General features: G+C 35.3%; 3 protein-coding genes and 1 non-coding gene across 6 annotated transcripts; 1 reads left to right on the top strand and 3 right to left on the bottom strand.

Moving 5' to 3' along the window:
- Window positions 1-202: 202 nt before the first annotated feature.
- TRNAA-AGC lies at window positions 203-275 on the bottom strand. Its single transcript has one exon. It is a non-coding gene; the product is annotated as a tRNA-Ala (tRNA).
- A 1,377-nt stretch (window positions 276-1,652) lies between these two features.
- Window positions 1,653-3,846, bottom strand: LOC110723724 (21.7 kDa class VI heat shock protein-like). 2 transcript variants are annotated; one of them, XM_021903093.1, is made up of 3 exons: window positions 3,055-3,846; window positions 2,508-2,686; window positions 1,653-2,147 (listed from the first exon to the last, which is right to left on the bottom strand). In XM_021903093.1, exons 1-3 carry the CDS (start codon window positions 3,362-3,364, stop codon window positions 2,115-2,117), a joined length of 522 nt encoding a protein of 173 aa, XP_021758785.1. In that variant the 5' UTR covers window positions 3,365-3,846; the 3' UTR covers window positions 1,653-2,114. The 2 variants fall into 2 exon arrangements, with proteins under 2 accessions (XP_021758785.1, XP_021758784.1); XM_021903092.1 differs by having other exon boundaries at window positions 2,012-2,686.
- A 2,641-nt stretch (window positions 3,847-6,487) lies between these two features.
- Window positions 6,488-16,407, top strand: LOC110723723 (formin-like protein 5). 2 transcript variants are annotated; one of them, XM_021903089.1, is made up of 7 exons: window positions 6,488-9,775; window positions 12,078-12,810; window positions 12,894-13,524; window positions 13,607-13,806; window positions 14,656-14,891; window positions 14,987-15,881; window positions 16,000-16,407. In XM_021903089.1, the coding sequence occupies exons 1-6, from the start codon at window positions 9,626-9,628 to the stop codon at window positions 15,845-15,847; spliced, it is 2,811 nt and encodes a 936-aa protein (XP_021758781.1). In that variant the 5' UTR covers window positions 6,488-9,625; the 3' UTR covers window positions 15,848-15,881; window positions 16,000-16,407. The 2 variants fall into 2 exon arrangements, with proteins under 2 accessions (XP_021758781.1, XP_021758782.1); XM_021903090.1 differs by having other exon boundaries at window positions 15,979-16,407.
- A 433-nt stretch (window positions 16,408-16,840) lies between these two features.
- Window positions 16,841-18,068, bottom strand: LOC110723722 (probable histone H2A.3). The gene is made up of 2 exons (XM_021903088.1): window positions 17,782-18,068; window positions 16,841-17,348 (listed from the first exon to the last, which is right to left on the bottom strand). Exons 1-2 carry the CDS (start codon window positions 17,968-17,970, stop codon window positions 17,139-17,141), a joined length of 399 nt encoding a protein of 132 aa, XP_021758780.1. The 5' UTR covers window positions 17,971-18,068; the 3' UTR covers window positions 16,841-17,138.
- Between the last annotated feature and the right edge of the window lie 4,167 nt (window positions 18,069-22,235).

Raw genomic sequence — 22,235 nt, 5'->3', positions numbered from 1 at the left:
ACAGTGAAGATCGATATTGTGATACATTTATTAATTAATTGATAAAGTTGAGTTGTATATCTAGTTACAAAGCGGTTGTCACAACTCACAAACAAACAAAGCTCGAATGGATAATGAATCACGGATCTGAGTTCGACAAGAAGGGATCCTACGCAAAATCTATCAACAAGAATTGAAAAAATACATTGAAAAGAAGCAAAAATGGAGATGCGGGGTATCGATCCCCGTACCTCTCGCATGCTAAGCGAGCGCTCTACCATCTGAGCTACATCCCCTGTTGATGACTTAATGTTTTCAACGTAATTTATTTTCTAAAATTTTCTTTAAAAAAAACCAGTAATTATATAGTAAATACATTTTTTTTTTTAAATAGATAATGGTAATACATTTTTGTTCGAATACTATTACTATTTTTTTAATAATGTTTATTTTTTTTCTTTTCATTTTGTTATTAATACAAAATAAATGTGAGCTTATTTTACTAAAACTTATCTTATAACGGATCTTATAATTATGAACTCGGCAACTCTAGGAAAAAGATGCTTACCTTTTTATGACTCGATAAAATATGTAATATCTTAAAGAGGGAGCATATGACACTAGCTACAAATCATTCTATAAATAAACAATTTTCTCCATGCATAATATTGGTGAGATTAAGGTCTCCCTCCATACTATGGATGAGTCTATGATACTAGTCATGCTACGTGGTGGGCAAAAAGGAAGTTAAGTGGAGTGAGTGCCATTGCACATTTGCACTTTCACTAACCCAAAGTGCCAAACAATCCCCACTAGCTGCCCACTTGGTCATACCCAAAGTCCCAAAGTGCCAAACCTATCTAGTAAATAACGCCTTATTACACTTGGGAGTACACAATCACATTACTGATTAGCTAGTTATAAAAGGGTATGTTTGATAAGTGACTTATTTATTCGCTTTTGATTTTGAATACTAGCTTTTTTTTATTGTTGTTATTGAGTTGTTGTTAAATCAATTACCTTTCTATACCCTTAAGGTTATTTTGTATGAAACAATTGCCACCCAATGTTTAACTTTACGGAACATATTTAGTAAGAGCCAACATTAAAAAGGCAACACAAATACAACCATTACCCAATTGGCAAACAAGACTAAAGTGTAAGAATTGACACCTTCGGCGTGGGTTCGAAACTTGTCTACATTATATTGCACATGTAGAAGAACGCTTAGGGAAAAAATGGTGTTTGCGTTGGTGTGTTGGACTGTTAGTCTTGCTTTCTTGTCTTTAATTAATCAAGACAATACTTGAACTTTAATTATGTTACAAAATTGGTTTTTATGGAATATGAACAAAACTTTAACAGCAAACTTTTAAAATGTAAGTCCACTTATTATATAGGAGATTTCTGAAAGGCCTAGAAACAAAGAAACTTCATCTGTTTGAACAAGTCATGTATATATGTGTTTCTTTTTTCGGCCGCCTACATTCCAGAATTTGGCATACCTTGAGCTTATTGCTTACATCTCCTGGTTTAGATGTGTATTCACATTAATGAAATATCTATGACTTGTTCCCTTTCGTCTTTCTTCCTTATTCGAAAGAAAAAACAGAAGCAAACGAGTTGTTTGCTACTGATGTGATCAGACTGATGACATACAGCTACATGTCTGCTGAAATTCAGAACTCTGTATGCTTAACATAAGTTTGTTTTTCCTGATGTTTACAGAAACTTCTAACAGCAGTTCTGCTTGCTAGTATAAACCTCGAAACGAGGATCAAACTTTGGGTTTACACTGTTATAAGTTATTACATTGCAATGATAAATGATCTAGGCCATCTAACCAAGTACTTGTGCTCTTTTGGGAGCTTCTGCAGAAATTGTTACACTTTCAGAGTTTCAGCAGTTGGACACTGCACTCTGCAGGATAAATGGTTTTGCTGAGAAACAGTACACTCTCAGATTCGCAGTGCAATGTTGCTCGAGCAATTTGAATCTAGTTTTTATCAGTTCAATATAATCTTAATGAATGGAATCGTCTTCAGAGATTTCTGTTCCCTGTAGTTAGTTACTTCTAACACCGATGTGTTGAGAAGCAAGTTGATTAAGTCAGAACCATTTTTCCCCTTTGTAATCTACACTCTTCCTTTAAACTTCTCTGCATTACCCTGAAAAACAAAAAACAAAGAAATAACCCATAACATTCAGTTTCGAATTAGTCCTTTTTAATGTTTCATGAATGTCAGCTCTGCATCCTGTCATTCTGTGAGTTCCTACTGATGTTTCCTGTTCCCCGGCCCTGTTAACTGTGAGTATTGCATCGATACACATAATTTTAACTAAAAGGTTCTTGGCTCCATAAAAAAAATGTCTTATTATGCTCAATTTCTCATGATGTGTTGTGTGTTTCATCAACTTACAGAAGTACTGAGCAATTCTCAGTCTGAATCATCACCTCGACGAGTAGGACTAGTTGATGATTTCATAGGTATTTTTATCTCTAATATTATGTCATTTTTAACAGTTACCTCTGGCTTCTTCCAATCTGTGTTCTCTGGCAACTCAATCCTTCGAACAAACCCGTGTTCCCACCAATGACTACTTTTCCAGTCCCTTGCCTTAGGATCAGATGATTGCTTCCATTGTCCACTAACTTCAAGTATCTTTCCCTTCTCCACACACACCTGTACAGAATCTTCTCCTACTCCTGCATAAGCATACCATTTGTGCTCATATAGTTAAAGCATAGACGACTATACAATCGAGTTTTTTGTTTTAGCAGATCTTATCTAACATGTTAACAGCTTAACATAACATTAACAACTAATTATTTGAATATCAAATTATATACTGTATGATCTTATCTAACATGTTCGCAGTATGTTTTCTTTTAGGCATTTAATGAGATTATGGCATAAATTCAAGTATTCAACCAAGGAAAAAATGTTCAAATTATACATGAGCTTATCTTACATGTTAGCAGTATGTTTTCTTTTAGACAATTAATGGAATTATGGCATAAATTCAACCAAGGAAAAAATGTTCAGAAATTCAGAAAAACAGAAAATAACTCACCAGGCAATTCTGCTTTCAGTACATACTCTTTATCATTCTGAGACCAATCAACCTGATTATTTCCAGAAGCTCTTAGAATAGAGAGCAAGACATCATCCTCAAACTCCCACAGAGGAAAAGCGTCAGAAGGATCGAAAAACTTGCCAAACAACATAGGACTAAAGAATGATCCATCACCAAATACTTTACGGATTGCTTGGTTTCCTTTCGATAAGAAGGCTTGGAAAACCTCTTCTGTAAGGGGAACGATCCATTTATGTGGTGTTCGATCTTCAAGGTGAACGTCGATCTGTCTGCAGCTAGCCATCATCACAGGAAGTTGTGTTAGAACCTGAGTTTGAGTAATGTATTTTGGTACTAACTTTGTTTTAGAGTGTAGTTTTAGTTTTATTCTTCTTATAGTCTTGAAGGAAAATCTTTTAGTAAAGTAAAAACAGAACAAATTCCTTTAGAATCTTTTTAGGAAATTTAAAGATAACAGAATATTTCTTTCTCCATCAATTTCCTCTCATTAGCATGTCACAACTTGTATTACTGGCTCTCTGATAAAACTAGGAAATAGTCGAAATTCCCTTTGTTTTTCGCCGTGATTTTAAAGGTTTGATTAACGTGCACACATTTCCATATTTGAACACTCAAAGGGTGCATAACAATTCACATGTTGCTGTCTCCACCTCTTGTAATTGTTCTGTTTCAAAGGAAAAAAAAAAAGCTAGAATTTGGACCTCTTTTGCTCTTTCTGCTTAGATTCTCTAGTCTCACCTGTCGAAATTGTTAATGTTATAGTCATAAAATTAAGACAGACTGCTTAAGTCCGTCTATATATAAACATTTCTTAAGGAGATAAGCACGCGTTAACCATCACTTGCCTGTAGAAAGCAGTTTGTTGTTGAAAGTAAGTAGAGAATTTTAATGGATCCAATGAAGGTACCATATTCTTGGATCTTGGCAGATATTGTAAATTTCATGGTTAATCTAGTAATCTAAGTCTTTTTTTAGCCACTAAATGTGTTAGTGGTTGTACTTACTATTTTGAAATAATGCATGAGGTTTCTTTGAAAAAGATTCATCAAGGAAAAATCAGTTGAAAAAAATACATATGATGTTAATGATAATGCTATATGCCTATATGACTCGATCGTTTTGTGCACTAACAAATTTGATGCAACTAGGTTAGATCCCGTGCCATGCACGTTGATTTTTTTTTATTGATTGAGAAATATTATAATCATAAATTAGTCAAGAAATAATAAAAGTATGTGATATGTTAATTTGATATTTGCAATTTTAATTGTAGCTTCCAATACACAACTAAAACAAAGTAGAAAAAAATCTTCATTGTAAAATAGGTCACTAATTATTTAAAAATATTGATTTTTGGTATATATTGCCCAATTTTTATTCGAAAGATTTGCGAATAAATCTTTTATTTTAAATATAATAAGTATTACGTGTCAATATGGAATATGTACAAAATAAAATGATTTTTGTAAATGATTTGTTTCCCTAATTAAAATATTTTTTAAAAAGAAAAAAATAATTAAGGACACACCAGGAGATGACACGTGTCATCGCTGGTGTGTCTTTTAGTATATAGTATTGATGAGCAAACAGACACCCTTGGTTACGAGTGCACCTGACTCTAGGTGCATCCGAGTGTAAGATAACTTAAGAATTAATCCAGGCTTTGATCAATGTTGTTATGCACACAATTACGAGCTTTTTATTATTTTTATAATAATATGGTAAAGGGCGGTCTTATGCTATATGTGATCATCATGAATATAAGCCTGTATAGCAAACATACAATGTGAGAACAGAATATTTTTCAAAGACTTTATTTTGGTGTTAGTGATGAGGCATCTTCTCGCATCTTCAGTTACTTTTCTCGATTGAAAATCATGTAATAAAGAAATTGAAGCATGATATGGTATTATCTCTTGATTTATAGCATCTTAAGAGTGCTTTTAAAAAAGGAGGGTTTGGATCAATCTAATAGATGCTTTTGTCTTCATGGCCTAAAAAGAACATTATTATTGTAGTCACTTTCTAAAGTGGTTAGTGCACCACCAAAATATTAGTGAGATCATGGCTAAATAGGTAGTATCCATCATAGAATACTTTATTTTTAGCATATAGTATGACTTATTTTAGTGGAAATTCTTTTGGGAGATTTGTTTATTGTGCTCCTCTTCTATGTAGCTGTACTTTTGCACTAGGATTGATTGCAAGATACATGTCCAGTTGGATTCCTCGGCACGCACCTATGTTTTTTTTTTTTTTTTTAATAGTGCCTCGCCTTGTACTGACTAATTTAGATTCGAGTTGGGTCAGGTCTCAATGAGAAACTCGATCTCTTACTACGTGTTTCAGTGCGGGTAATCACCTACAAGTATACTTAACGAAGTCATTAAATGGTATTTTTTTTTTTTGTTTCAAGTTACTTCTCATGAGTTAAGATGATAGTGAATCTTGTGGTATATTCTAGATGAACTGGTTTGTATGCAAAGTTGCAATTGCATGAATGACACCTAGTAATTTGTAAAGACATTAACAAAGGTCAGATTCTCTGGCTTTTATTACAATTATTATTATCTCCATTTAAGAGTTAACACAACCGTTTGAATACTCAATTTTTTTTTTTTTCACCATTTGGGTATAACAATTGAGTACCCTTAGTTAAAAATTGAGTTAACTTGTGGGGTCCAGCAAAAAAAACATATACATCTTTCTTTCTTCTTCCTCCCCTGTTCATTTTCGCTATTCTTTTCCTTTTCTTGAAAATTGTTAGCATGGTTGGGTGAGGAAAAGGGCTTGAATTGTAGCCAAATTTGGGGAAAAAGACCAGAATCTTAGCCTTTTATTGATGTATGTATGATCAACAATAATCTATTTGTTGTTTTATTCTTTATTTCGATTTTTTTTGGTGTTTGAATAGTGTAATTTAGCGAATTAAGGTTTATGGTTTTTGGGTTAAAAACGACATTGCAATGGTGATTTGTTGTTGTTTTTTCGAATAATTTGTGTTTATGATGTAGTATATTGCTGCTCTTTGTGATTGATGTTGTTGAATTGTGGATAATTGTTGTAGAAATTGCGCTAGGGTTTGATTAAAATGATTATGTGTGTCGCAAAATAGGGGAAGTGTTGCTCAAAAGTTTTATGGGTGAATGTTGCAAATTTAGTTGTTGTGGTTGTCAATGTGAAGTATCTAACTTCATATTATGGTCAGTTTAATCTGTTGTCAATCTGTTTTTCCCTTTTTTTTCAATGGTATAAAAATTATAACATGATTTGTTTTATTTATTAGATTTCCTAATTTCACTTCTCTTTGCAGGTGTTCAAAACATAAGGTTGAAGGAGGATAACTGTTCTTGAGAAAGCTGGACTGATTTTCTGGAATTCTTGTTCTGATTTTTTTTTTTATGGGGGGGGGGGGGGGGGGATTCTTGCTCTGAATTTTGCCTTACTGATATGGTTTTCTCTTTGGTGAAGAAGGATATTTTTATGGTATTCACTTTTCCAAACTATGCCCACCATTTTCAAAATTCTATATTGTAACCCTAAGGTACCTTAAGTGTGTACGGTGTAACCTTGCCATTAAGTTGTTGTTAGCTAAAACCCAGCCCTCACGACCTTGCCCTCACCACCCTAACTAACGTACCTAGCCACCACCACACTCAGCAACCGCCACACCTAGCAACCGCCACACACCAACAACCCCATCATCGCATATCGCCTCACCCGCACCAAAGAAAGTGTTCAAATGAATGGACGAATTTTATTCAAAATTTTGTAGAAAATTAGTGTAGGGCTTTAGTTTAATTGGATTTAAATTGCAAAATTAATAAGTTGTTGATTGTTGTTTTCGTTTTGAAATCAAAGAGTTTGGTTCAAAACAATAGAATACCCTAATTTTTTCCCCCAAATTGATTTTCATTGTTAATTCATTAATTTTGGTTCAATTAGTTTAAGATAATGCACAAAACTTGTTTTAATTGTTTTTTCCGATTAAATATACACAAATATGCATATAATTTTGGTCGGAATTTTTCCAATGAACGGCGGTGGTGGCACATTAAGTGGTTTGTAGGGTGGGTGCGGTGGCTTGGGTGAAGTCCGGTGGCTGGGGTGGGGTTCAGTGGGTGGTTCGGTGGGTTTGGAGGAGGGAAGGGTTGGTGGTGGGTGGGTTTGCAAGAGGGAGGGATTTTTTTTTTTTTTAATAGTTTTTTTAACAAAAGTTAACGGTATTAACTTTAGGATTAGTGGAGGGGTTACATCGTACACGCTAAAGGTATCTTGGGGTTATAACGTGGAATTTTGAAAATGGGTGGGCACTGCTTGGAAAAGTGAATATTGTAGGGGTGTTGTGTAGAAAAACCCAAAACAAATATAGCAAAGTATACGGGTTCCATAATGTGCGGGTGTAGTACCTTTTGTCCGGTATGAGTATGGCAGCAATTTCAAATACCCATGTTTCATAGGCTACACCGCTACAGTGCTTTACAGGTTACGAATAGCAACAGGTCGGTTTATTTGGATTAACCTTGAGTTGAAACGGTTTCTTGTTAGTAACGATTTGGGTTAAAATGGTCACATGTTGTAAATGGTTCATGACTTCGTGTGTAACAATTTACGGCCTAAAATTATTATCGAATATGGGTAGAGATGTCAATTCGGGTATTCAACTCGAGTTCGGGTCGGATCAAATCGGGTCTCAGGTCAAATCTGGATTAACTGATCAAGTTATGTTGGGTCAATTTAGTCTTATCAGGTTTAGGTTCGAGCCGGGTCAATTTTGGTTCAGGTTGTTTCGGATTGTTCACCCTTTCAGATGTAGGTCGGATTCGATTTGAGTCAAATTCAGATCGGGCTCAATTTCAATACAGGTTGTGTTGAGTCGGGTTTGGAAGGGTTAATAGAGGGTACATTCGTGTTCGAGTTAAGGTTAGGTCAAATAATTATTTAGTTGGATAATCTTAAAGTTGGATCATTCTTGGTTTTGGTTCAAGTTTAATTCGAATAAATATTGATGTGGTCAAGTTGAACCTATATAATTACGTCTTCCATAATTTGATCAAGCTTATCAAGATTTTATTAAACCTACATACGAAATTATAGAGAACAAAAGGTATATAAGCTAAACAAATTGTGCCAATATGTTTTTAAGGTTGTGGGTTTACAAAACTGTACCAAAATATAAGCTGAACAAAAGGTATATAAAAATTTTATTAAACCTTCCATTACTCAGGTCAATAACTGGTTCTAATTGGGTCGGGTACTAGTTCGGGTTCGGATTGTTGTCTGGTCGGATTAAATCGACTGGCGGCTATGATCAGGTCGGGTGCAGGTAAGTTGGGTTCAAATCATTGCCGGTTCTGGTCGAGTTCCCGGGTCGGGTCAGTTTTTGACAGCTCCAGATACGAATCGTCTACGGTTCAACGATTTTCATGCAAATTTGGATATGTGTTGAATATAGTTTGGTCAATTATCAGATCCCCATTGAGGGGCTCTAAACCATTCAGATGATCTTTACCCAAAAAGAAATTTACGATTTGGGTTAAAAATTAACATCTTTACTCAAGATTAAAATCGTAGAGGTATCAATTCGGGTATTTGTATTGGGTTTAGTTAAGTCAAGTCTATTTTAAAGTTGAGACATGCTAAATTATTGTGTCTATTTGAGTCGAAATTCAAATGTTTTTCGAGTCAGATTAGAATGAGTCAATCGGGTTAGTTTTTAACACCTCTTCCGTCAAGAGTCCGAGTCATCTATGTCAAACTAATTTCTTGGTCTCGACCGGTTCCAAGCCCGAAAATCAAAATGAATGAAGTGGGGACTTTGGTGGTATTTGGGCGGCCATTTCCGCGTTGTTTTTGTTCCCTTTATTCTCAGTTTCTTAAGGAATGAACATAGATACTCGTTTGAATTTAAAAACCCCCAAAATATCCTAAATTTTAGGGAAACAAAATTGAAAATTGTTACAACTTCTCTGGTTAACCTATTTTACAATCACGCGGTCAATTAATTCGGCCTTCTGAAGTTACGTTACAATTTCTTTTCAATTGTTAGATCCAGTCAATTTTCAAAATTCTGAGTCTCAAACACAACTTGAAATTTCTTGATAACGCATGTACAATTTACAACACAAACGCTTTTCTCTTGCTGAGTAAAACGCTTGTAGGTTGAATTCAATCGATTTTCTCAATTGGGTTCGTTTTAATTTGGACATTTTGATCGTTCTGCAACTGGGTTGAAATTTTCTCAATTGGGTATTGCTGGAAGTTAAATTTTCTGGAATTAGGGTTTGAGGTTCAGCTTGAAATTAGTCAAATTGGTTCAAATTTGACAGTTTATGGCAATTTGTGTTAAGAATTGAAATGGGTATTTTGGATTTTTGTAGCTACTGCAAAAAGGGGGAAATTTTTTGCATTTTTCTGAAGTTATTGGAATCCCTTTTTTAGGGTTCATGTTGTTATTGATTCAAGTGCCAGGTAAATTTTGAGGTTCTGGGTTTTATTGATGAGATGAAAAGTATTTTTTGTGTTTGGAATAGTGAAGCTACCGAAAATGCAAATAAAAGATGTGGGGTGTTGTATGGTGCTTGTTCTTGTGTTTTGGTCTCTTTTGGGAACGACCCTGGAAGATAGGACAGTGATCCGGGAAATACTTTCTGGTTTCGAGCTCGATTCGGCTCCTGAAGAGTTTGATCAAAATTTGGTATGAGATGTGATTGTCTTTTTTATTGTTGAGCTTATTAATTTGATGTATCAAAGTTTATAACTTTATACATATATATGAACTGCATTAGTTTATGGAGCTGTTCAATGTCTGATTTCTGTGTGATACATTTATAGTGTTATAATTTGATGGCTGCTTAATGTCATGTTGGTTTGCCAGAAGATAGCAGGTTAGAGTTCACTCTTTATCTTGATGGTACTTGGATTGTCCATCCCTATGTTATTCACATTAGACTAGATGAAAAGATGGGTAATTTTGTTAGCTAGCTTCAGTCCTATTCTGCCGAACTAAGTGGTAACTAAATGTCTTGTTATCCTGCACCTTCGACCATGATGTTAGAAAATCAATTAGTGAATTTATGCTTTGTTGTTCGGGGCAAGGGCTGCATCACGGCTACTAATAGTATTCCTGATTGGCTGATTGTCAAGAGAGTTCACGCCTGATTTATAGTTCTTGCACTTAAGAAATCGCAAGAATCTGAAAATAATCAATGTTTAAAGTATAATGGTATTAACCACAAAGTACTTAGTAAGCTGGAAAACAGAGTTGAAGTTGCCAAAGCTAAATTAATTGAGAGGTCAAAATGAGTTTGTTCTCACAAGTCACAACTACGGGGTGAGGAATTTAGAATGGTGTTGATTTTGGAGCATATCATGACAGGCATATCGATTTTGTTTTGTACTCCTGTTCCCCTTAAAGTTGTCCCTTTAAGTTCACCCCATACCATAATGGTCATGAGAGACCACAGCTCTACTCTCCCATAAGATTTGGTCCCTCCAATTTTTCTCATCAACTCCACCAAAATTAATTGTAATCACATAAGGCAATTTTAGAGGGATAGAGGGAGTTATGCATCATGGAATAGGAGGGTCAAATAGCTCTGGCTATGTCATCCTCTAATATTTAAGTGTGATGATCAGCAGCTGGAGAGTGTGTACTGAGTCTACTAACAATATAAGTTTAGGACTCAAGCTTTTCACCTGAATCTAAGAGATAAATGAAGCAATATTTACCTATAAAGGTTGATCTTTAGTGGAAATTTTGCTTGGTTGAATGGCTGTTGGCTTGTTGATTAACACTTGCGTAGTTAGGTTGTCTAGTTTCTGCTCATGCAGTTTTGAATGATGGTCTTTTCATCACATTTCATTAAGAACTTAGCTGCCTTTCTTTCATTGTCACTAGAGAAATATGTTGGCTCTGTCATGTTTGCCTAGTGCTTGAGTTTGATGGAATGAGTTGCTAAAATGCTTGTGGGTGGTTTGAGTTGTTAACTTCAATAAATATCTTTTTCTTGGCTTTGATCACGTTGATCCTCGTATATTGTGCACAAGATTGAGGTCTCATTTTACTAGTAGAAAAGACGTGAAAATGATCACCTCATAAGCCTAGGAAGTTTATTCTCCCGCAGCCAATAGTTTTAGGGGGTGGAACTCCCATCGGTCTTGTAAGTGGTCTATCTCACTTCTGTCATGGGCATCGTTATCCATTTTACTCGTTTCCAACCACAAGAGGGGGGGGGGGAGGAAGGAATTAACAGGTCAGTAGGATGTTGTGTCCTTTTTCTTTTGGTGCTTAAGGCATATGGCCAAGAAGTAATATCTGATATATGATCAGTATGGTAAGCATCTGGCATATGTAGAATAAAGTGGCAATCTTTGCATCTCTTTTAAAACTTATTCCATTAGTTTCACTTAAACAATAAAAAATAGAAAATAAACAAACTAATATTCTTTTCAAATTTTGTTTCCTAGATAAGTTATCATATTAAAATTTTGACTTTGTTAAAGAAATCTGAACATGAGCTCTTATATACAAATAAATCTGTCTAGATTCTTTTTTGCAGGCCACTATAAGTCTATAAGTTACTTGATGAAAATCTTTTTTGAAGTAATTCCTTGCGGATTGCCTGTGCTTCCTTGGTAAATTGTTCTGTTCTAGGCATTCTGAATTTGCTTAAGTTACTTTTCTGATGTTCTTAGTTTGATAACTAAGATTCTGTGCCATACTCTTGGGAAATTGGGTTTTACTTGTGGTCCTATTACATTCTATGTACTTTTTTAGGAGGAGCTATCATTTGTGTCCCTTTGGCTTCAGATTCACTGTTTTATATTTTAATATCCCCCATCTAGATATTTCTCTCTCTTTTTTTTAATCTTCCATGGGAGTGAGGAATGGGCTTGCTTCATCTGTCAGACGCTTATGCTTCCTATGATTTTAAGATATGAGCCTTTACATACTGCAATTCCTGACTGTATATTAACCTGATAATGTGCTCTGACAGGTGGAGGTATTAGCTATTAGTTGCAGGAATGAGTTGATACATGTGAATCAAATTTATAAAGGTCTTGGTTTTACTGAGCCAGATGCTTCAAGATCAAAAACTGGAAAAATTCTCAACAGTCAAGCATTGACAGAGAATAATGTTCGGAAAGCTCTCAGCATTATAGAGCCACAGAAAAAGAATAATATCTTCAAATGCTTCAGGGATAATTTTCAGATCTCCCCAATCTCCGGTGAAGATGCCAGTCCAGATGGTTGGTTTCATAAAGATCTGCATTCCGTACACCTAAAGCTGAAGCCCACTGTCGACTCAAGAAGGCTTTTAGCTGAAGTTCCTTCTCCATCTCCATCTCCTTCTCCTTCTCCTTCTCCATCCTCATCTCCATCTCCTTCTCCTGCCTTTGCCCCTTCTCCTCAATCTTCTGGCTTTAAACCTTCTGGTCCAAAGCGCAAAGCTCCACCTCCACCAGACATTTTTTCCTTTCCAATAACTGTTCCCAAATCTTCACCAGATGGTGGACATTCTGAGTCAGATTCCGCAGCAGACACTGGCAGCAAAGACCACAGCCGCACTACAATTGTTGTTGCTGTTGTTGTTACTGCATGTGTAACATTTTTCGCTGCTTTAATCATATTTTTATGCTGTCGTAAAGCTTTTGGCGGAGGTTCCAAAATGGAACATAAGGATGACAGACCCCTTCTAAGCTTAAGCTCGAGTGACATCTCTGCTAATGGTATTAGTTATCTGAAATATCTTTTTTGGAGTTGAAACTTACAAATTTTAATGATGTACTGATGTTTGACGTTAATCTTTCAGGTTCTTCACCAAAGTTTTGGACTTATGAAAATTCTGTTCAGAAAGGAAATTCTGTTTACTTGAGTACAATTGGTGGTGTCTCTTCAGATGTTAAGTTATCAATGGAATCTGCTAACAACGTGACAGCAAATACTTCCTTTGATACTTCAAACATGTCTAGCAATAATAATGTATCATCAGGGCTGAAGCCACCTCCTGGAAGAATTGGTGTGCCTACCTCTGGAAAGCCTCCTTTGAGGCCACCCCCTGGGAGAGCAGATCCCTTGCCACCTGAACGCCCTGCTTCCTTGAGGCGAGGTCCAAGTACAGGAGGACCACCTCCTCCTCCTCCTCCAAAGCCCCAAGCAGCTGCTCCTCCTCCTCCTCCCCCTCCTAAAAAAACAGCCCCACCTCCTCCTGGGCCTCCGCCACCGCCACCAGCTCGTGGAGGGAAGCCTGGGCCCCAAGCACCACCACCGCCAAAGGGTGGTAGTACACCATCTCGACTCCCACCAATTGCAGTCAAAGGTAGCAGTTCTGCTAATGGGGATGATGCTTCAAAAGCCAAGCTAAAACCGTTCTTTTGGGACAAGGTTCAAGCCAACCCTGAACATTCAATGGTTTGGGACCAACTTAAATCAGGGTCTTTCCAGTGAGTTTCCTACTTAAATAGATTTGTCATTTTCCTGATCATTGATAGTGCAGTGTTTATAATTCTTCAATCAACTTTACAGGTTCAATGAAGAGATGATAGAATCATTATTTGGTTTTGCCGCTTCTGAGAACAAAAATAATAAAAAGAAAGAGTCTTCCTCTCGCGATCCACCATCACAATTTATTCAACTTATTGATCAGAAAAAGGCACAAAATCTTTCTATCCTTTTACGGGCATTAAATGTTACAACTGAAGAAGTTCGTGATGCTCTGCTAGAAGGTGATGTTACTTACTTTTGCATAAAGCAATTCACTAAAGAAAGGGGGAAATGTTAAAATTTCAAGCTTATCATTGTCATGCACACTTTTCTTAGCATTATTACGCCTTGTCTTGTTAGCCTTGTTGATTTTAAATTAAGCTCTTATTAGGTCTTTGGAATATACGCATTGTTAAAAAAGTTCTTACATTAGTGTAAACTTACAAAGTTTAGCCATCAAATCTGACTAGAAAGATTCGTACCACATCATACTTTAATCAACTTGTACCAGAAATTGTTCTGGGAGAAAACTGATTTAAAGGAGGCCTTTGTCGTAATCTTATCTAAGTCACATCATCTTATTTTAAAACTGTCTACTAAAACCTTATTTTCTATTTTTATTTACTACGTATTATGTTTTATGTGTTCCTAAAATTATGTTTCATGTGTACCTAAACTTTCTCAATTGATATACGTAGTATTTATAATTCTTATACGGTTATGCAGGGTTGTTTTCCATGAATGTAGAACACTCCCTATTTTTCGGTTAATAAAAAGCTAATGCAGCCTTAAGCAACAAAATAACACGTGACTCAGTCATAAACTCCTGTAATATCCTTTTAGGAAATACAGTGTATATGTATAATTCTTGTATATAGCTCTTAGGAGTTTGAACTTGTTCATAGAAAATCCCTTTACTGGCTTCTAAACAAACACAAGAGCAGCATTATTTGCTAACATACTTTTATGGTTTATGATTGATGAAAGATTCACTTGAAAGTCCCTGCTACCAAACTTTCAAAAAGAAGAGCAACAGTATATGTATAATGTATTACTTGCTGAAATTTGATTATTTTGCCATCTTTTTTTAGGGAATGAGCTTCCTTCGGAACTCCTTGAAACTTTGTTAAAAATGGCTCCAACCCAAGAAGAAGAACTGAAACTGAGACTTTTTGATGGTCAAATATCTCAACTTGGACCAGCTGAGCGGTTTTTGAAGGCTCTGGTGGACATCCCTTTCGCATTCAAGCGAATGGATACTTTACTTTTTATGGTTACTCTACAAGAGGAAGCTACATCAGTGAAGGAATCCTTCATAACTTTAGAGGTCAGTATCTCTGAGTATCCTGATAAGCTCTAATTTGATTTTATTTGCTCATTCTACTCTTTAATTCTATCTTCATGTCTTGCATATCTGAGCAGGCTGCTTGCAAGGAACTCAGAAATAGTCGCCTTTTTCTGAAGCTTCTAGAAGCTGTTCTTAAGACTGGTAACCGTATGAATGATGGAACGTATCGTGGTGGTGCTCATGCGTTTAAGCTGGATACATTGTTGAAATTGGCCGATGTCAGAGGAACAGATGGCAAGACCACACTTCTCCATTTTGTTGTTCAGGAAATAATCCGCTCAGAAGGTGTGAGGGCTGCCCGTGCTTCCCGAGAGAGCAAAAGTATGTCCAGCGTTAAGTCTGAAGATCTTTTGGAAGATGTTCCTGATGATTCTGAGGAGCACTATCGCAGTCTTGGTCTTCAGGTTGTTTCAGGAGTAGGAGACCAGCTAGAAAATGTCAAGAAAGCAGCATGTTTGGATTCAGATATTTTGACAGGAACCCTTACAAAGCTTGGAAATGCTTTGCGTAAAGCAAAGAACTTTCTCAACAAAGAAATGTCAGAAGTGGATGAGCATAATGGTTTCCACCGAGCCCTTAAAAGCTTTGTAGAGCTTGCTGAGGGGGATATCACTCGTCTGTTGGAGGATGAAAAAAGGATTACAGCTCTTGTAAAGAATACTGTTGATTACTTTCATGGAAGTTCTGGAAAGGAAGAGGGATTGCGTTTGTTTGTTATAGTCCGAGATTTCTTAATAATGTTGGACAAAGCATGCCGAGAGGTGAAGGAGAAGCCGAGGTGGCCTACCAAAAATCAGAAGAAACGAGAGCCTCCGTCGAGGCAAACGTCTTCTGAAACCCCTCGAACACCATTTTCTCCCGATTTTCGCCAAAAACTTTTCCCGGCTATTGTAGAGAGGCGAATGGACGATGGTACAAGTTCAGATGATGATTGAGGACACACTGACACAGTATCTCTTGTAATTGTAGGTATGTAAATTTGCAGGATGTGCAGACTTAAATTTGAACACATGTAGATTTTTCTCAATCCATTCGAACTAATTTCTACTTCAACTTCATTTTTTAGTCTTTTATTGTGTTTTTGCAGATTTCAGCTGGGGATCAGGAGGACTTCTATTTGGAATCCCTAGTCAAGAAGATCAACAGTTATCATCCAAACTCCTTCTGAAGTGAGTTTTTCAGGAGATCCGACATTAAGGCGTATAAAATGTTAACAGTTCCTCAACTATGCATCATCAGTTCATCACAGATCCCCCTTGTAGAAATATACCTTCAGCTCGTATTCTCCTAGTGACTCGTGCTTAGCTACGACTTTTTCACCCTGTAATTTATTTTTAATTTAATTAATTTAGTTCATTTTTTGTATGATCGTCTATTTGTCTGACTCTGTAGATCACAATTATTGCCTGGCAGTTTGAAACTATAGAAAAGATTCTCATTATAAACTGAATTGTAAATTTTATCATGCAAATGCCTCATTGTACGCTTTGATCCATTTACAGGAGCATTCAGTTAAATTCCTCAAGTAGTCTTTCTAATTAAAAAAATTGTTTGATCATTTTGTAAGTCATAACCAAAGATGGTATCAATTGCATAAAAGAACACAAATTTAGAAAGCTAATTAGGCAAAAGTCGATGAACGCACCCAGTAGAAATGTTGCACAAGTTTTACTGCAAGAACAAAGAACAAAGAACAAAGTTTTACTGCATTACAACTATAATTTTTATATTTAGAATTGTGATCAAATTAGAAAAAAATAGGGAGTGTTCACAGTATTTTCATTCAAATAGTCAAAGATCATGAAACATGAACAAAATGAAGTAAATGATAAACATAAATTTGGATACATCCATTTACAAAATTCTTTCCTTTCAAATGCTATCAAAAGCAAAGAACCAAACTTGAAGTATAAATTTAACACAAACTATTTCCACAAATTTCACTGTTTTTTCATTCAAATTGTCAAGATCATGAAACATGAACATTATACACATTAGAGAAGGTAAAATCTATCCAAAGCCCCCCTAATATATTAATTAGAATTAACCCAAACTACCATTAACCATAACCCAAAGTAACAACAAAATGAAGCAAAACCCTAATCTCCTAACTACAACCCTATAAATCTAATCCAAAGACCAACAAAGACAACAATTTTTCGGGTTCCCAACTGAGATTATTAAGATCCCGGCTTTCATATGATCATCGAATTCAAACTCAATTTCTTAATTGTCATCTTCGGTAGGCTTGTTGCTACCGGCCTTCTTCGGGAGAAGAAGGTTGTGAATGTTGGGCATCACACCACCATTGGCAATTGTCACATCTCCGAGCAATTTGCTCAGCTCCTCATCGTTCCTTACTGCCAATTGAATGTGTCTTGGCACGATTCGGGTTTTCTTGTTGTCTCTTGCTGCATTTCCTGCCAATTCCAAAACCTATATACCAAACAAAATTCAACATAATAATCAGCAATTGTTCAACCATCAAACAACAAATAATTAAACATTGTAATCAACAAATCTCAGGCAGCAATACAAATCATGCTTAATCAATGAAACATTCTACAAAATTGTTTTCAAATCATAAACCCAAAAAAGGTATAATTAAGCTTTTTCATGAGAAATGTAAGACATTGCAACTCCAGATTTACACGAAATTCTAATAATTCATAAAACTTTAAACTAATTTGAAGATCATAGAAGAAACATCAGAAATCGAAAATCTCAAATTCAAACAACCACAAAATTAACCAGAACAACTCCAATTTCAAAAGATACCAGCTAATCAAAACCCTAGATTACCAAAATCAACACAAAAAACACACAAAATCAAACAAACTTCAAAATCAAAAGAGGAGAGAGAAAATACCTCAGCAGCAAGGTACTCAAGAACAGCAGCAAGATAAACCGGAGCTCCGGCACCAACACGCTCGGCGTACTTCCCGGCTTTCAAAAACCTGGCAATACGACCAACCGGAAACTGCAAACCAGCCTTACTGCTTCTAGAAGTCGCCTTCTTCGCTGCGCCGGAACCTAGGGTTTTACCTCTTCCTGCCATTTTTGAAGCTTCTGAGAATTTTTTCTAGTGAGAGAAAGTTGAAGAGGAAGAAGAAGATGAGGAGGAGAATTTAAGAGAGAGAAAATGAAGGATGTTTGGGAGCTAAGTGGAGTTGTTATGTTTATATAGAGGTTTTGTTTTGGGTGTTTGAATATCAGCCAATCAGATTAAAGCACACGGATCGTGGTTCTTTGCCGTTGGATTGTTTATGGAATCGACGGTTGTGGGAGTTTGTTTGTTGTAAGATGCTTCTTTTTTTTGTTTTAAAATTTCCGCCTTTGGTATTTTTAAACTCCGTACGATGTATTTTTGGGGTTTTGATTTTTGAGCGCCAGCGCCTAATATTTAAGGGTGTGCTGGAGTGCTGATGTCAGAATTATTTTGTTTGGATTATTTCAATTCAAAGTACTTTGTGAGCACGTTTTATGCTAGGGTTGTGTATAACACCATCTCTAATGGTGAGACTCAAATATGAGTATTGAAGTACAAAATGAGTTATTTTTAATCTTTAATGGTGATACTATCTCAACTTATCAATTTAGCAACTCATGTGAAGTCTAATTTCTCAATAGTGAGATTCTCTAAAGTATACAAATGTCACTTTCAATCTATGGCTCACCAAATTCATTTCTTTTTAATACGAGTATCAAATATTGTAATATTAAAAAATTAAAATTAAAATGTAAAGCTTAAATAAATTATAAAATATCTTAAAATATTGGCAAAGGTCAACATTTCTTGTCAATTGAGATTCAAAGTTGAGTATCTAAATTTAATTTAGTAACTTTCTTTTGGAGTTGCTAAGTTTAGATACCAGCTTATTGGTATACATTATAAAAAAAATACTTTCTTTATCCTAAAAATACTCACTTGAGTCTCACCATTGGAGATGGTCTTAGTTATTACAAATACGAAGGGGTTGTATATGAGTTATTACGGAGTATTTGTTTACTACAAACATGTATGGGCAGTGTATAAGTTATTACAGAGCATTCAAATTAAACTCTTTAATTACATGATAGTAAAATAATACCTAGTATCAAAAAATTGAAGACATTTGTAAATCAATATAGGAAATTACAAAGTTTTTCTTCAAAAATTTTAATTTCCAGCACACTTAACAGGGAGACCTTCAAAAGCAGGTTTTCTCAAACTTACACACAAATGGGGCTTGGAAACATGCTGAAGAAGAAGGTGTAGGAGGTGGTGGGGTTTTCAGAACTGAAAAAGAGAGAATGATACTTTGGCTATTCAAGCAAGTACAATGCAAAGACTTCCCTACAGGCTGAGTTGTATGCTCTGAGAGAAGGCCTGAACTTTGCTCGAGCTTTCCCAGTGCAGTTCCTTGAAGTAGAAACAGATGTTGAAGCCATTAAGTATCTCTTCAAAAAGGAGGGTAAGAACATGCATCATGAGCTCACAACTGTCATAATTGGTATTGGCAGGTCCTTAAGGAACAAGGATAAGACAGTTACTGTAGACACCCATTTGTGTCTCCCCAAAACCAAACCCAGTAATGAGTACCTTTCACGTCGAATAATAATCGAATGAAGCGAAAGTGTGGAAAGTCTAGTGTTGCACATACTTTTAATTTCTTTTCTCTTCTCTCTGTTTTTGAAAACTTATTTTAAGAAAACAGTCAATCCAGTTTGGTTGGTCCATGATAAGGATCCAATAATAGTGTAGTTGGATGGGGCTTGACAAGAGCTTTCCAACGATATATTATAAGCCCAATTCCGATGAATATTGAGGAAATTATGGCCAATTTACTAAACTGGGCCCGTTTTGAGCTTTATATTCGGCCCAATGATCTTAGGGAGGGCTAATATGATTTGTCATTCCTAATGCAATTAGGAATGGTTTTAGTCTTCTAGATTCTTCTAGAAGGTTCTTTTCATTCCTAATTCAATTAGCATTGATAAATTGACTTTTGTTGACTTTTCAGAGTTTTAATTAAAATCAAATAGCAATTTTGAGGAAAAGATACGATTTTATCCTCCAGTACGGCAAGCTTATCTGATTTTCGAAAACGCGTCAAAAACAGGCCTCGCGCCTGACTCCAGGCATTGGCGCCTGGAACCAGGCTTGGCGCCTGGCGCCAGCCATTGACGCCTTGTGCTAGCCATTGGCGCCTGGCGCCAATTAGTTGGTGCTGGCGCCAGCTCTGTTTTGCGTGCGCCAAGTTCTCTGTTTTGATATTTTATCTTTTTGGCTGATTTATTCTATAAATAACGTATTAAAAACTCCGTTTTCATTCACCAATTCTCATCAACAATCAGTTTTCATTCGCAATCATTAATTCTCTCATTCTCTTCTCATTCATCAATTCTTTCTTTTCTCTTTTTCTAAACTAGTCTTTTGCATACAAAATTCCGCATTCGCAAGATCTACAAAACACCTAGCCATATTCGAAGTTGCCTTCGCCCTAGACGTGAAAGGTTTAATTTCTGAGGGTTTGGTCCCAAATCTCTCTTTCCATTATTTAATTTAATTGTTTTGATTATTATTTTCCTTAAAGTTACTAACGTGTGTATTTTGTTATTAGAAAGAGGTACGAGGCATCAAAGTAAGTGCTTTAATTGATTAATTGATATTATGATGTAGAAATCATGTTTATATTGTTATTATGATATACCTAGCATCATGTTTAGGGAAAAGGTTATAATATCAAATATGCTTAATATGATTGTTACGATACTTCATATGTTCTTCCTAATATTTATGATTGTTAGTATCATGTTAGGGCTAAAAATTTGATTTTTTATTGCTTAGTGACATGCTAGGGTTTGTTATTAATCTTGTTAGTATCATGCCTAGGATCTTGCTATTATTATGCTTTAATATTAACATGAACATGATTATGATTATAATTGTTATAATTTATGAGGATTATGAATATTATTATTATTATTATTATTTTGATATGATTATTTTATTTATGATGATATGATTGTTATTATGATTATTATAATTATTATTCATGATTATGATTATTATGTTGCTTGATACATTATTCATTATTTATTATTTATTGCTTGATCACACCTTTTATGCATGTTTAAAGAGAATTGGTATTTGTAATCACGCTTAATAAGATAATTAATAATCTTGTTAGGGTTAATGTGCTTATAATCTCAAGTGATCGCCAATAATAGTTTTATTTGTGCATTAAATTCAACCAACATAGATTAAACAGGTTTAGGGTTAATCCTATTGATTGCATGTTAGTCAGAAAGCGCACATGAATACGATTAAAATAAAATGGAGAGGTGTGCATGTAGTGGATTGGTTTATATTTTAAAATACTAAGGGCCTGTTCTCTTACGTTGAAATTCAGTTTAGTTCCACTAGTAGAAAATATCAAAAAGGCACCCCCTAATTGGCACCGGTTCAATCCAAACCGGTGCCAAAAATGGCCTACAAAATTGGTGGGAAACTGAACCAGAGTAAAAGGCACCGGTTCACTTCAAACCGGTGCCAAAAACAAATAGGCCACCGGTTTGAACCGGTGCCTTTTTGAACCGGAGCCATAAAAAAAAAACGGTCCTTTTTAAACCCACGGATCCACCCCAACCCTAAAACTACTCCTCTCATCCTCTTTCTCTTTCTCTCTCCTCTCATCCTTTTTCTCTCTCCTCTCATCTCCTCCTCTTTCTCCATTCTCGATCTCTTCTCCTCCTTCAATTCTATAGTTCTATTTCTATTTATCTTTCTCGATCTCCTTCTTCTCCTTCTAATTCTCTTTAATTTTTCGATCTCCTTCTCCCTCACAATCACGAAGAACACATGCAACATCTCGATTTTCTGGGTTTTTGAAGACCATATGCAACATGCAACATCTCGATTTTCTGGGTTTTTGAAGACCACATGCAACACCGATTTGTGAGGGAATTTATGGGTTTTGTTTTAATTTTCTGGGTTTTTGTTTTAATTTATTTTTTAATCGATTTTTTTAAAATTTTAATCGATTTAAATTCTTTTTTTTTTCTGGGTAATTGGTTAGATCGATTTCAATCAAATTTATGGGTTATTGTTTTGATTTCAATCAAATTTTTGGGTTTTTTTTTTAAATTTTAATTGATTTTAATTTGAATCGAATTTTTAATCTATTTTTTTTAATCAAAGTCGATTTTGATTTTTTTTTTCAGATTTTAATCGGATTTTTTTTCGATTTCAATTTTTTTTTGTTTCTGGGTTTTTCGAACACCGATTTTAATTTTTTTTCGATTTCTAATTTTTTTGCATTGGTTTTTTTTTTTAATTTT

Source organism: Chenopodium quinoa, unplaced genomic scaffold (assembly GCF_001683475.1).
Source record: "Chenopodium quinoa cultivar QQ74 unplaced genomic scaffold, ASM168347v1, whole genome shotgun sequence".
Taxonomy (NCBI): Eukaryota; Viridiplantae; Streptophyta; class Magnoliopsida; order Caryophyllales; family Amaranthaceae; genus Chenopodium; species Chenopodium quinoa.
Note: the sequence above shows the minus strand (reverse complement) of the source record. Positions and strands in the feature narration are given on the sequence as shown.